General features: G+C 44.9%; 1 protein-coding gene across 6 annotated transcripts in view; it reads left to right on the top strand.

The window, feature by feature from the left end:
- EXOC6B (exocyst complex component 6B) overlaps nt 1-13,604 on the top strand; it is a 353,544-nt gene that overhangs the window by 52,983 nt on the left and 286,957 nt on the right. For all 6 annotated transcript variants that reach the window (XM_074865395.1, XM_074865396.1, XM_074865391.1 and 3 more), the window contains exons 2-5: nt 2,287-2,452; nt 9,002-9,049; nt 11,575-11,665; nt 11,774-11,819. In XM_074865395.1, coding sequence (XP_074721496.1) covers nt 2,287-2,452; nt 9,002-9,049; nt 11,575-11,665; nt 11,774-11,819 — 351 coding nt within the window. The remainder of the gene's footprint in view (nt 1-2,286; nt 2,453-9,001; nt 9,050-11,574; nt 11,666-11,773; nt 11,820-13,604) is intronic.

Below are 13,604 nucleotides of genomic sequence, written 5' to 3'. Positions count from 1 at the left end.
GGATGGAAGTGAAGGATGCTGGTTGTGCATTGGAGGAGGGGTTGTGGATGAATAGGAGACCTCAGAAGGGAAGTTACAGAGTTTGTTTAAATATAAGTTTAGAGCTGAGCCCTAAGATGCTGGGTTTTCTTTGCTGCCTGTCACCAACTTTTTTTTAATGCTAGTGTTTGACTAAAAAAAAAATAATAATAAAAGGGTTTTAGTCATCAGACCTTTTTGTCTTAGGTTAGCCATCTCCAAGATGACTAACCTAAGACATAAAGGTCTGATGGCCTAGAGTTTGTAAATAATTGAGGGTTTTTTTTTCCCTTTAGTAGATCCTCTATAAATGCCGAACGTATTTTCCTTTGACTGCAAGCACGTTTATTTGGCACCCATAATTACTGTTGAGGTTTTTTTTAAAAAATTTATACTGGAATGAAAACACAACTTGTCTAGCTTTATTTGCTTATCGCGTGTGAGTTATCATTGAATTAAGAGCTCGTTAGAGCGGAGGTGCCTCGTTTTCATGAGACCCTGCAGAGAGGCTGTGCAGCACTAGATGGCACTCTGTCTCCAACTTTTGTATTTCACCAGCAAAACTCTGCTAAACGCTAAGAAAAAAACACTAGCATCATGCTAGTGGTGGCATTCATATAATTTGAGGAAGTTATATCTCTTTTTCACCTTTAGCACCAGCCAGCTTCTACCTTGGCATGAAGAAGGCAATACGGTCACCTTTGAAGACTTCTTGGTGACTGTGTTATTTCACATTAAGTTTTAAATAGGTTTATAAAGATTTGGCATTTTTGTTTTGCCATTGAGAATGGTTTACTGAAATTGTATAATTGAAATTGCTAAGGCAGGTTTTAAAGAATGATAAATAAATAGTTTTCCTCCAGCTTTATTCCTGTTTTAGGATTTTGTTATTGAGACATTTGTGGATTGCAGAGGTGGGATTCTCTGACGTGACTTGTCAGCACAGATCACACGGAGGGATCACATCACTTTCTGCAGGCAGAAGGATTTAACTTGTCCAGTTGGATTCATCTCCTTGTAGTTCTTTCTGAAGTGTTGCTTGTCACTGCTGCAATTAGTAATTTTTTTTTTTTAAATTCTTACAGCTTGTTACAGCTCTGTCATTCCCCATCTTTTATTCTCTAATTGCTGTATAGAGTCCAGTGCATAATTAGTTTACCCTTACTTTCTGACACGGTACAAGCTCAGATTCCATAAAGCTCACTGCGTACGGAATTTTTTCAGCCTGGGAGAGAATTCAGGTTTAGGAGTTAGCACTGCTCCTCAAAATACTTCACAAAACTCCTCAAAACTTCACAACAACAAGTCTAAGGGTGGGATTTCCACACACTGTAGAAAATGTTTACTATAAAAAAACCCAAGAAAACAACCCCCTGAAAACCCCATACCATTTCAGGGTGTGACAAAATCCCTCTGCTTTCTAGAATAAGATTTGCTTATTTTGCAGTCGTGATCTATTGCTTCTGCACAGTGGCTCTTTCTGTGTCGCCTTCTAGGCTACTTTACAAAAGGGTTGGGAATAATCATCATTACCAGATTTTGAGTGTTGGTAATGGACAGAACAAAAAGTGTTTTCACGTGGCAATTCAAGCTTCTCTTGCCGGTTGGGTGGAATTTAAGAAAATAGAAAGGATAGATTTTTTTTTTTTAACTTCCACCTTAAATTTAACACTAGTGTTTTTGTTTGGTTGTACCAAAAATTCTCTGTTCCCTGCAACTTGCACAGTGTACGCTGTCCCTTGGATTGAGGTGTCCCCATCAGTTTGGCTAGTTTTCAGCAGCGTTGGCCTTTCAGCAACAGGGCTGACTGCACTGGCAAAATTGGGGGTGGGAAGGGAAATGGATTTTGGCAGCTCTAGAAAGGATACTTTTCCATTGTAGCTTTTACTCTTGAAGCCCAAAGAATGTCCGGAAAATTGTCCACAGTGTTGCAGCATACAACAGCAGATAGTGATCAGAGATGGCTGAGCTCAAAGACAGAACATGAAGACTTTGCTTTGGATGATTCAGTGCTGGGTTGACCATGTTGTAGTCTCTGAGGGAACATCAAGCTGGTGTTTGACAGGTGGAAGAAGGAAAACAAGGGCTGGAATGGAGAGGTTTTCAGACCTGAGTTTGGTGCCCGGTGTATGCAAATAAAAAGCAGAACTATCTCTTTATCACAGAAGGGTTGGGTTTTTTTTTAAATCTTGTATTTTGGATATTTCTTGTAAGTAACAACAGTAACAGATATCAGAATCTTGACCAACGTTGGCATCTTCTTTTTAGGTCTGTCTATGATGGAGAAGAACACGGTCGTTTCATGGAGAAGCTGGAAGCACGAATCAGAAACCATGATCGTGAGATTGAGAAAATGTGCAACTTCCATTACCAGGGCTTCGTGGACTCCATCACAGAGCTGCTGAAAGTTAGAGGAGAAGCTCAAAAACTGAAGGTAAGAGAACGCCGTCTAGACATGGTCTTGAGCAACTCGCTGTAGGTGGCCCTGCTTGAGCAGGGGGCTTGGGCCAGGTGACCCAACCTCAACCACTCTGAGATTCTCTGAAACCATGTGAATGTCGCCTTTGCTCCATTTCTCTAGAGCATCTCTCCTCTATCTAAAAAAAAAAAATAATAATAAAAATACACGTATCTTCGTTCTTCCTGTAGCAATAGGTTAGTCATGTGAAGTTTGAAAATTATTTGGGCAAACTGAAACAGTTAAAAGCACAAGAAAGCTTAAAGCTAAGCCTGTTCTGCATTAGGAAACATATGCTTTTCCTGGTATACCTTATACCAATTTCTTAAGCAAATAAGCTCTACAGCCAGAAGTGTGTCTGCTGTAGCAGCATATATTCTAGTGCCTCATCTGACATTGAATTCTCATTTCAGGTACTGTTGTGTCTGAGACAAATCAGCAAAGATTTGATTCTGCAGTCATGAGGTGCTGGCCCAATGTTGGCGAGTGGAATGTTAATATTTAAAAAACAAGTGAACATCAGAGTATTGTAAGATACTCAGGTGTAAGCAGGAACAGTAGTGAAAAGTAACTACTAATTTCACTAAATACGGAAAGACTGTGTAAGCAAACACACAGCTTGATTCTTTTCCAGTGGCATCTCCAGGTTTGGTTGGCTTAACTAGAAGGTAAAATGGTTAGAGCTGGGAATGGAGAAAGTAAAATGGTTCCAGCTAGGAATGGGCTTTGCAAGAAAGATGAGTGAAAGGTGGAATTTGCCTGTTTCTTGGAAAACTGTGTTTAGTAGTATATGGAAAAAGCCATTTGTAGGATCAGAATATGGATAAGCCATGGGAAGGAAAGTGGGCAGGCTTCTGGGGAGAAGGAGGACCTACAGGTCGGAGGTGTTCCTACATGTAAGGGCAAGTTGGGCTTGCAGTTTAAGCCTGGCTGCTGTGCCTTAAAATACAGGTATTCATTGTATAAATACAATTTGGGGCACATAAAAAAGCACAGCAATGACTTAATCTGTGTCAGAGAACCTTCCTCATTTTCCTGCATGAGACAGGGGAGACTGTGCCATTCCGTGCTGCAGCAACAAGGTGTGGCCTTGATTTGAAAACCAAAAGCAACCTCCCAGAACAGTCACTGAGTGAGGGGGACTGAGTTTTGTGGCACTCAAAAAGCTGTGGAGCGTCTCCAGGGACCAGCATGGCAAGGCTTTCTGGCTGGGTGGAGTCTGACTGGTTGAGAAGGACCTTTCTGGGAGTTCAGAAGCATGGGAGACCATTCAACGAGCATTAGAAAAGATGAAATTACAAATAAGGGGGGAAAATGTATTTCAGAAAAGCAAGTTTTCTGGAAAAGAAGGAAGAACTCTTAACTTCAGTGTGCTGACTGCTGCTTTTCATATGTTTGTTTATTCATTTAAAGCTACTTCTGGCATTTCCTAGCAAGCGTCTAAGCTTCACACACACCGGGCTCCATCCCACAAACGGACGCGTGCTCTTGGGATCACCTTCGGGGGGGGTGTCCTGACACCAGAAGCACCCATATTATTACAACTGCTTTTTCCATGGCCAGGATTCATCCAGGATGAGGCCATTGGAAATACCATGAAAGAAATTGTCTTTTTTTTTTTTTGAAAGCCATTGTTTCTAGCCAAGAATTCCACATTGTTTGTTTGCAAAGGCTTGTTGCTGTTTCCCATTCTACAAACAGCTACTTTGTTGGTGGCGCACTGTGAAGTCCATCTCTGTACCCTCAGGATCTCTCTTGATTTCCATTACTATGTGATCTATAAAACTGCACATGGGAAAAATATACACAGAAGCTTATTTGAGAAATACCGAGCCCTCTTTGTAAGGGTTTCCCCAGGGAATCATCCGTGGGTCCAGTGGTGAGAGTGTATTTTGTTCCAGCTATTCATTCTCTATTTGATGTTGGTCTTTTTCTCAATAGCGCTGGTCTTTGAATATACGTGCAACCAGCAATAAAATAAATGCCCTCCCTGTTGCATCTCTAGTGTGTATTTTCGCTCGTGTGCTTCTAGCTTTGGGGTATTTTGTATAATATCACGCTTGCAGAAATACCAGCGTTCATTGTTTTAAGAGTGCACATGCTAAATATGAGCTGGATGATCTTCCCCCGTCATGTGCAGCCCAGCTGCTGTCCTCCCGCTATACTGTCATGGTGGTTTTCAGGTGGCCCCAAGTCAACTTAAAACCTGCTCAGGACTGTAAGACTAAGCCTTCTGTCCTGCTTTGGTGCCCTGCGAAGGGCTGGCACCCAACTGGGAACTTGATGTCCATCAGCAGAGGAGCTCCTCTGCAAGCAATTTCTGCACTAGGCAACTCTGGGTTGCTTTCAAGAGATGCTGGGTCACTGATTAACCATCTATATATGGATTAAAAAGTTAATTGGAAATTCATGGGGTACACTTTCAAAAAAGGCATCTTCTTAATTTGGATGATATTTAATCCATAACATTTTTTAAACCACTTTTTGCATTTGCTTTTTTTTTTTTTTTAAACTATATAGCTTCACTGTGGCAATTTCTTACATGGCTTCCAAGGAAAATCTTGTTGCTTTGGGGTTTGTTTTGGTGTTATACATCTACAACATTTTCATATCTTGTACTGCTCAAATGTTATCCTCATTAGGAAGTGAGCAGTGGTGCCCTGTTCTCATGCCTATAAATGGATGGTGCTGCTGGGTTTGGAAACCACGTACCAGTCTGGCTGCTCCATCTGTAAAGGTTCCACTGGAAATTAACAGGTCAAAGATAGATTATACATTAGGATGGTTGGAAAACCCGACTTGAGGTGTGAAGGGGAAAGGATCACAGAGTCACAGTGCTGGTGGCAACCTCAGGAAATTACCTAGTCCATCTCTTTTCTCTTAAACAAGTTCTCCATCTGTGTCATTCCTGATGGATTTTATCTAACCTGATGTTAACCCTCCCCCAGGTACCACTGTCCTTCCTTCTCTAGGAAACTCAGGGGATGTGGTTGAAAAGTCTTTTTTAGGTCTATTGCTTTTTGACCTGTCAGACACAAAAGAGAGATTATTCCTTCTTGGTTTTGCAGCAGTCTTCTACAGGTTGGAGGTTGGAGGAATGTTCACCTCTGTAAGACAGGTAGCCCCAGTCCATCCTAGAGGGTTGTGCTTTCTAGGCATCTCACTATTTTTACTTTCCTATTCTGAAGTCCTTCCAGTTGATGGGGTTTGGTTTTTTTTTTTTTTTTGGTGCTAGTTGTGGTTTTTAAGCTGGGGCAGAGCAGTCAGTCACCGGTGAAATGGTGTAGAAGGGTTGTTTCAGGACTTTGTTCAGGCGTACTCGTGTGACACTCGCTTTCTTAGTAACAGCAGAGCCCTGACTGTTCTTCAGTTTGATGTACTGTGGTCACCGGGTCCCTTTTCAAAGAGCTACTGTGGAGTCATTGGCTTTGTTTTGTGCAGGTAATTATCTCTGCCCAAATTTAGGACTTCATACCTGCCACTGTTGAATGGCAATTAATAAAAAACCCTTTTCTGAAAAGACATCTGCAATTCTAATCCTCTCTGCCAACATGCGCGGTACTGCTGCGCGCAGTCGTAAGATCTATGAAGTTATGAGGTCGTGGGAGAGAAGATGAATAGGAAGCAGTTTCTATTGCTCAGTGCATTCAAATTAAGGCAGATGTAATTAAACTGAGGCAACTGGCTTCAAACGAAGGGAAGCTCACCTTCACCACTGTGAAACCAAGAGGGGGATCTTGCCCCCCTAGGATGCAGTGATGACCTAAAAGCGCAACGACCGTAGGGCGGATCCCCATAGGGGGGGAATAACGAACCCCGTCTTTGGGTGCACCATCCAGCCTGGGAAGTTCATGAATTGCTGACCTGAAGGATCACTCCAGTCATCTTCCCTCTCTTGGAGGGGTGGAAATCAGCAGTAGGTGGGTGTTGGACAGAGGGACGGAGTCGGCAGAGCCGTGCGGGGTCGCGGTGGTGCCCTCTGGGCTCATTCCCAGGATTCCTCTCCAGCGCCCTTTGCTCCCCTCTCTCATCACTCTGACACTCTAAATGATGGCAGAATGATGTTTAACACCCCCACCCCCCCCGCCCAAGCCCTGCTCCGTACCATATGTTCCGTATATAGATGAATGAACGAACGACTTGAGCATCCCGTAAGCCCCTTGGGTGATCCCGTTGTCTCGTTCTTCACATGTGCCCACCTGTTGTCTGTCCCCCCCTTGCTGTGCATCTGTCTTGCATTATAAAATCTCCTTGTCTGAAAAACTTCAACGTGTCTGCAGAGAGTCTATATAAATAATCATCTATTTCTTTTCACCGTGTGGATGTAGACCTTAAGAACAAAACAAAACACAACTCCCCACCCCCTGAAAACTCGTAGTGTGCAAGGGCAGAATATATTCTTACTTTTTTGCTTTAGCTGGGATTGATATGTAATTTTAATAGAAGACTAGTACAGCCTTGGCATTATTTTAGGAGCAGTTTTAAATTACCCTACATGGATTCCTTTTTCCTGGTGGGATTTTGAGGATATAAGCAAATAAAATAATCTTTGGAAGAGATGCTGTGCTCCTGCTCATAAAATCTCAATACATCATAAAGGAAATGAGCAGTTTTTGCACAGGGCAAGCAGCCAGGAGAGCTGAAGCTACTGCAGAAGGGGGAGAAATGTGATGCAGATGCTGTAGAGAAATTGTGTGCGGGGAGATCATGGGATGACTCCTCTTCTTGCATCGTGGTAATCTTAAAAACCAGTATGGCCAGTGTTTAAAACAAAAGGAAGCCTGTGAGGCTGGATGGCTCTGCCCTCTTTTGGTGTGAGGACCACCTGGTGAAGTTTGAGCCAGTGTGGATCGTTGTTGCCCTGTATCTTTCAATAGTCATTAGGAAACAAATTGGATCTTGAATCAATTTTATATATATTAATGCAAAGCTGCCCTCCTAGCTGAACTGGTCACCCTGTGGTGCGCTCAGAAAGGAAAGAGTTGGCTGTTATTTTCTGAATCCACCTCAAAGCTTGTCCTGCCTCGCTACTGCTGCTGCTCCATGCACCATCCATGTTCTGTTGGGTAATTGGAGAGCATCAAATGCCATTCCTTCGGTACTGATGAATTCATTAAAAAGTCAGTTTGTTTCTGCACTTGTTGAAAAGCATCAGGAACAAAGATTTTGAGTTGGTTTGTGTGATCTTACGCTCCTGAATATACTTTGAGAGCTCCGTGTCGCAGCTCATGCTGTTGTCCAAGCTCTGTTACTGATTTTGTCTGTAGAATGAGCAGAACTGAAAACACACAGGAACCAGTTCATAAAATTTGATGATGCCGGCTGAAATCCAGCAACTTCCACTGCACAGTAAGCCTGACTAAAACTAGAAACCTCTCAGACATCTTACAGAGACGAGCCTGGAAATGAATATTTACAACTTAGTAGCTGTGAAAAGAGTATTCTGCAGGAGAAAAAAAAAAAAGTAGTTTTATGGCATGGTAGTCTAAGACTGATGTGAAGCACCTGAACTCTGAGCAGTCCTTCTCTGCTGGTATTTACCTTTATAATTGTCTGCTTTTGCTCAAGACCTAAAGCTGGGCATGTTTACTTGAAAGTTTATGTTATTTTTTTTTCGGCTCTCCCAGCTGGTCTGTAGAAGATTGTATCTCTGTTTACAAACCTCCTGTCTGAACTTGCATTGAGTATTCAGGAGAATTCCCAAAGTCATCTTTCTACTTGTTGTCTAAATAATGTGTGAGCTGCTTATTTTTCTATCCTGATGAGTCTAGAAATCAGCTTTGTTCTCGTGTGTATCTTTACTGTGTCAGACTGATGCCTAGAGCTGTGAAAGGCTGAACTACCGTGACCTTGCTAGTCCAGGGAACCTACAAGTTTGCAAAGTGGGAAATTTTTGAACTGTGAGTCCCAGTTTGATAAGATAATACAGAAAGATGGTTTAATAAAGAAAATACGTATCTTTTTTAATACCAGGTATATACCAGGTATGTAAAAATACCTTTTTATACCAGCCAGAAGGAGGGATCCAGTGGGCGATGTATCTGAAGATCTGAAAAAAAATATTTGAACTTTGTAGGTAAAGCCCATGGTGAAGAGTTCTGTTCTTGCTGTGATAGTAAGGTGTTAAAACCTAATTGTAATCTATTTGGCGGTGGGGAGGGGAAATTTAATTCCTCCACCACTCAGGTAAAATAGTGTTTAAGATGAGAACCCATGTGAGCATCTGCTACAGAAATCAGATGCGTTAAAACTGCAGCATTTTGAGGCTGCCTTGCAACAGTGTTAACCCGTGTTGCCTTTTACTTTTTTCTAGTAGCAGGGAAGAAAGTCTGTGATATTTGCTGTGTGGCTGTGGGCATCCTGTGTGCCAGAATGGCAATGACCATTAAATCACCAGTTTTATGCCATGCAAGAGAAGATTGTGTGAAAAGTGATGGTGTTTACATATAATTTCTTTTTTGTGAGAAATATTGTCCTGACTTACATGTAGTTGTGCTTTGTCTTTTTTCCCCAATATCCCCACAGAATCAAGTGACGGACACCAACCGAAAGCTGCAGAATGAAGGAAAAGAAGTGAGTGATACATTTATTCGTTCTGTCTGATTTTTGGTTTTCCATTATTTGGCTGTTTGCTAGTAGCAGGTTACAGTGAGCATCAATAGCTGCTCAGCATAACTGATAATACACGTGGCATTGCTGTTAAAACGTGTCTTGATTTCTCTTTCCTGTATTTTGCTTTTCCGCATGAAAGATGAGTTGTGTGAGAGTTTTGGGAAGTGATTTTTCTTTTTTACTGCTCGTAGATTGAAAGCTAGTGGATGGCAAAGCCTGGGAAGCAGGAGGGACTTGAAGCAACAATAACCAAGTTGTGGCCTTGCTCCTGCAGCCCTGAGTGGTGTCACTGGGATCATCCATAACAATACTGCACCCAGAGCAGTGTGGGCAGCAGGGCAAGGGGGGGGATCCTCCCCCTCTGCTCCGCTCTCGGGAGACCCCCCTGCAGTGCTGGGTCCAGCTCTGGGGGCACCAACAGCAGAAGGACACGGACCTGCTCGAGCGGGGCCAGAGTAGGCCATGAAGATGCTCGGGGGGCTGGAGCACCCCCCTTTGAGGACAGGCTGAGAGAGTTGGGGGGGTTCAGCTGGAGAAGAGAAGGCTCCAGGGAGACCTTAGAGCGGCCTCCCAGGACTGAAAGGGGCTACAGGAAAGGGGGGAGGGACTCTTGATCAGGGGGGAGGGATAGGATGAGGGGTAACGGTTTTAAAGTGAAAGAGGGCAGATTTAGATGAGATGTAAGGCAGAAATTGTTCCCTGTGATGGTGGTGAGGCCCTGGCACAGGTTGCCCAGAGAAGCTGTGGCTGCCCCCTCCCTGGAAGGGTTCAAGGCCAGGTTGGACGGGGCTTTGGGCAACCTGGGCTAGTGGAAGGTGTCCCTGTCCATGGCAGGGGGGTGGGACTGGATGATCTTTAAGGTCCCTTCCAACCCAAACCAGTCTGGGATTCCATGAATATGAGGTGGAGAGTCTGGCTTCTGCTTCACAGTGCAGTACAGCAGCAGTTAAAGTCGGGGTGGGTTTTTTGCTGCCCAGGTGGAGGCATCAAGGCAGGATCAAAAAGGAAGGGGCTGAGCATGTCTCGGATGCGATGTGCCCCGAAGCATATCCATTCTTCTGCCCCGTCCTAAGGGAATAGTAACAGACTGGAGGCACTTCAGAGCTGAAGGTGCTGATGCTTGAGGGTTTTCAAGCACCTCTAAGATGGGGATGTGTGAGAACTCCCAGGGATGGTCCTTCTTGCATTGTGTAGTGGTTTAGCCCCTGCCGGGGTCTGAGACCACGAGGCCGCTGCCCCTCCCCCACAAAGGGAGTGAAATACAAAGCCCCAAGACTGAAATAAGGAAAGGTTTAATACAACAGTGCAATAGCAACACAACCAACAACAACAATAACAATAACAGTAATAGCGATAGCAGTGAACAGAGCAAAATAGCTACCAAATACAGCAGTTTGAAGCACGATGTACAAGACCACGAGTGCACCGCGCTCCGCGCCAGGAAAAATGTGACCTGCCAGGATGTGACGTTGGCATGGTATCTGAATAACCTGGCTAGAGCTCCCCCCCACTGCTGGGGAAACTTAACCCTATCCTGGTTAAACCAGGACACATTGCTCTACCCACATTCTATATAAATCTTCTCCTCTTTGCATCTTTTTTATTTTCCTCCTTAACGACCCTCTCAGACACCCACTAGGCTTCATTTTGCTGAGTACACGTAGGCATTACTATTTCAGTCAGCTGCATTGTGTTTGAGAAACAAATGAGAAAATCCCTGTGTTGGAATGAGTCAGACCATAAAGATGACAGATTAAAATGCCTGCTGGGGCAGAGGTGATGCAGCTTCTTCCTGAATCAAATAAACATACCTCTGTGTTACCTTGAACGGAGGATTCACCTCCAGGACTAGAAGAGCCTGGGATTTCAAAAGGACTTTGCAATCTCAGTGTGGTGCTGTGGAGATAAGTTGGTACACTAGAGGACAAATCCATGACCTGCCCCTTGGAAATAAAAGAAACAAAAGAGTTTTCTTGTTGTATGCGATGGCTGATCCTTGTTTTGCCCTTGTCCAGATGCACAGGTTTTCTGTTGGAGGCTGAGCATTTAAAAACCCGTGTTAGTTTGTGATGGTAAGAATCCCCCTGGGAGCGAGCGGCCACATCCTGTCTTTGAGAAGAACTAGAAAAGAGAAGCTTGGAGAGGGAGTAGGGAAGAGATGAATAAAATAGGAAAGGGAAATAATTTTTGGAATTCGCAGGACGTGTTACAAGGCTGGTATTTTGACGGCTTTGGTTTTGCTGCTTGCTTACTTGCAATTAGGCTCGGGAACGCTTCTGCTACTTGATTGAACAACCCGAAGCTGCCAGTCCTCCCTGCTTCAGCAACGCTCTGCAGCACTCGCTGAGCTCTCCGGTTATCAGAGCAGGCTTTGGTGTCAACCTACTGTTTGGATGGTCATGACAAGTGCAAAGCAGTTTATATCCTCTCTACTCCGTCTGTTTACTATTCTTAGTGAAACTTTTTTTTTCTTTTCTTTTCCGAAGTTGATAATAGCAATGGAAGAGCTGAAGCAATGCCGATTACAACAGAGAAATATTTCAGCGACGGTTGATAAACTAACGCTGTGTCTTCCTGGTGAGGAATCCAAAATTGTTCTTTATTTGTACAGCTGTTTATTTGAATTCGCATCTCTTTGTTTTGTGCTTGTGTCTCAATGCTTGTGTGTTTTCCTTCTCTTTCCAGTCCTGGAGATGTACAGCAAACTGCGAGAGCAAATGAAATCTAAAAGGTAAATTTTGCATAGACCGGTGTTTTTATTAGAAGAGTTGAAAAGCACCCGTTGGGTGCCAGAAAAATTAAAGAGGTTCTCAAAATGTAGGACTTCAAAATCAGCCTTTCCAAGTGAATTTACTGGATTTCTGGCTGGTATCTTCATGGTCCTGCTCAGCCTCCTGCGGTACAGCCTAGAACTGGGATTGCAGCAGGCTCTGATCTTGTTTTGTGTTGGGCTTTTAGGTGGATGTTCACTTTTTTTCAGGGAAGCTCACTGTTGTGATGCAGCAATCAATGCATGACTTGGTACTTAGGTGTTATTAACTAAATTTCATTCTATGAATGTCATAATCTAAAGCCTGATATAATCTGAGAGAATCCGATGGATGTTACAGAGAGACCTGGCCAGGCTGGAGCGATGGGCTGAGGCCAGCTGGGGAGTTTCACTAAGGCCAAATGCCGGGTGCTGCACTTGGGCCACAACAACCCCCAGCAGCGCTACAGGCCTGGGGAGGAGTGGCTGGAGAGCTGCCAGTCAGAGAGGGACCTGGGGGGGATTGATAATGAGCCAGCAGTGTGCCCAGGTGGCCAAGAAGGCCAATGGCATCCTGGCTTGTATCAGCACTAGCGTGGCCAGCAGGGACAGGGAAGGGATCTTACCCCTGGACTTGGCACTGGTGAGGCCGCCCCTCGATGAGTGGGTTCAGTTTTGGGCCCCTCACTCCAAAAAGGCCATTGAATGTCTCGAGCGTGTCCAGAGAAGGGCAACGGAGCTGGTGCAGGGTCTGGAGCACAGGTGTGATGGGGAGCGGCTGAGGGAACTGGGGGGGTTTAGTGTGGAGAAGAGGAGGCTGAGGGGAGACCTCCTGGCCCTCTGCAACTCCCTGAAAGGAGGGTGCAGAGAGGGGGGATGAGTCTCTTGAGCCAAGGAACCAGCGCCAGGACAAGAGGGAATGGCCTCAAGCTGCGCCAGGGCAGGGTCAGACTGGCTCTTAGGAAGGATTTCTTTGCAGAAGGGGTTGTTGGGCGTTGGAATGGGCTGCCCAGGGCAGGGGGGAGTCCCCATCCCCCCCTGGGGGGAGGGGTTGAAGAGTCGGGTTGCCTCAGCGCTGAGGGATCTGGTGGAGTTGGGAACGGTCAGGGTGAGGTTAATGGTTGGACTGGAGGATCTTCAAGGGCTTTTCCAACCTCAGTGATTCTGTGAATGGAAGCCAGAGACCTGAGAGACGTCATGTGGGATGGCAGGAGACGTTGGTGTGAAGGCATACGGCTTATTTTGGGGTAGAAAGAATTGTTTGGAAGAGTGAGCTGAACTAAAAGGACTTTGTGGCTCAGAAATCATGAGCTGTAAATCTAGGAATTTTTCCACCCTGCATCTGTTGCGATGCTGGAGGATGAAACCCCAGTCCGGGATATTTGCATGGCTGGGATCCTGGGGGATGGTTTGTTTAAGCAGCGTGGGATTTGGGAGGCGCGCTGCAGCCCTGGGGGTGGCAAATTGGGCAAAGAGCAGCTGCTGGGAGGAGGTCAGCTGAAAGCACAGCGGGCTCCGGCCGAATGCCACGCAGGGAGAGCAACCGGATCCGATGCCTGCTTTGAGCCTGCCATCCGTCACCGAAACAATACAGAAGAAACCAGATGTTTCGAACAAGGCGATAACTAATTGCATGGGCGTATTTTTACACTTCCCCTCCTGCCTCCGCTGATTTCTGTGGTCCTTGGACCTGGGAGCTTTGGGTAAACAGATAAGCGTTACTCCTGGAAGCTGGGCTGGCCGGAGGAGCTTTGGGGACCTGCTTTA

This window comes from Strix uralensis, chromosome 4 (genome assembly GCF_047716275.1).
Source record: "Strix uralensis isolate ZFMK-TIS-50842 chromosome 4, bStrUra1, whole genome shotgun sequence".
Lineage (NCBI taxonomy): Eukaryota > Metazoa > Chordata > Aves > Strigiformes > Strigidae > Strix > Strix uralensis.
The sequence above is the reverse complement of the archived record's forward strand: the minus strand, read 5'-3'. Positions and strand labels throughout refer to the sequence as shown.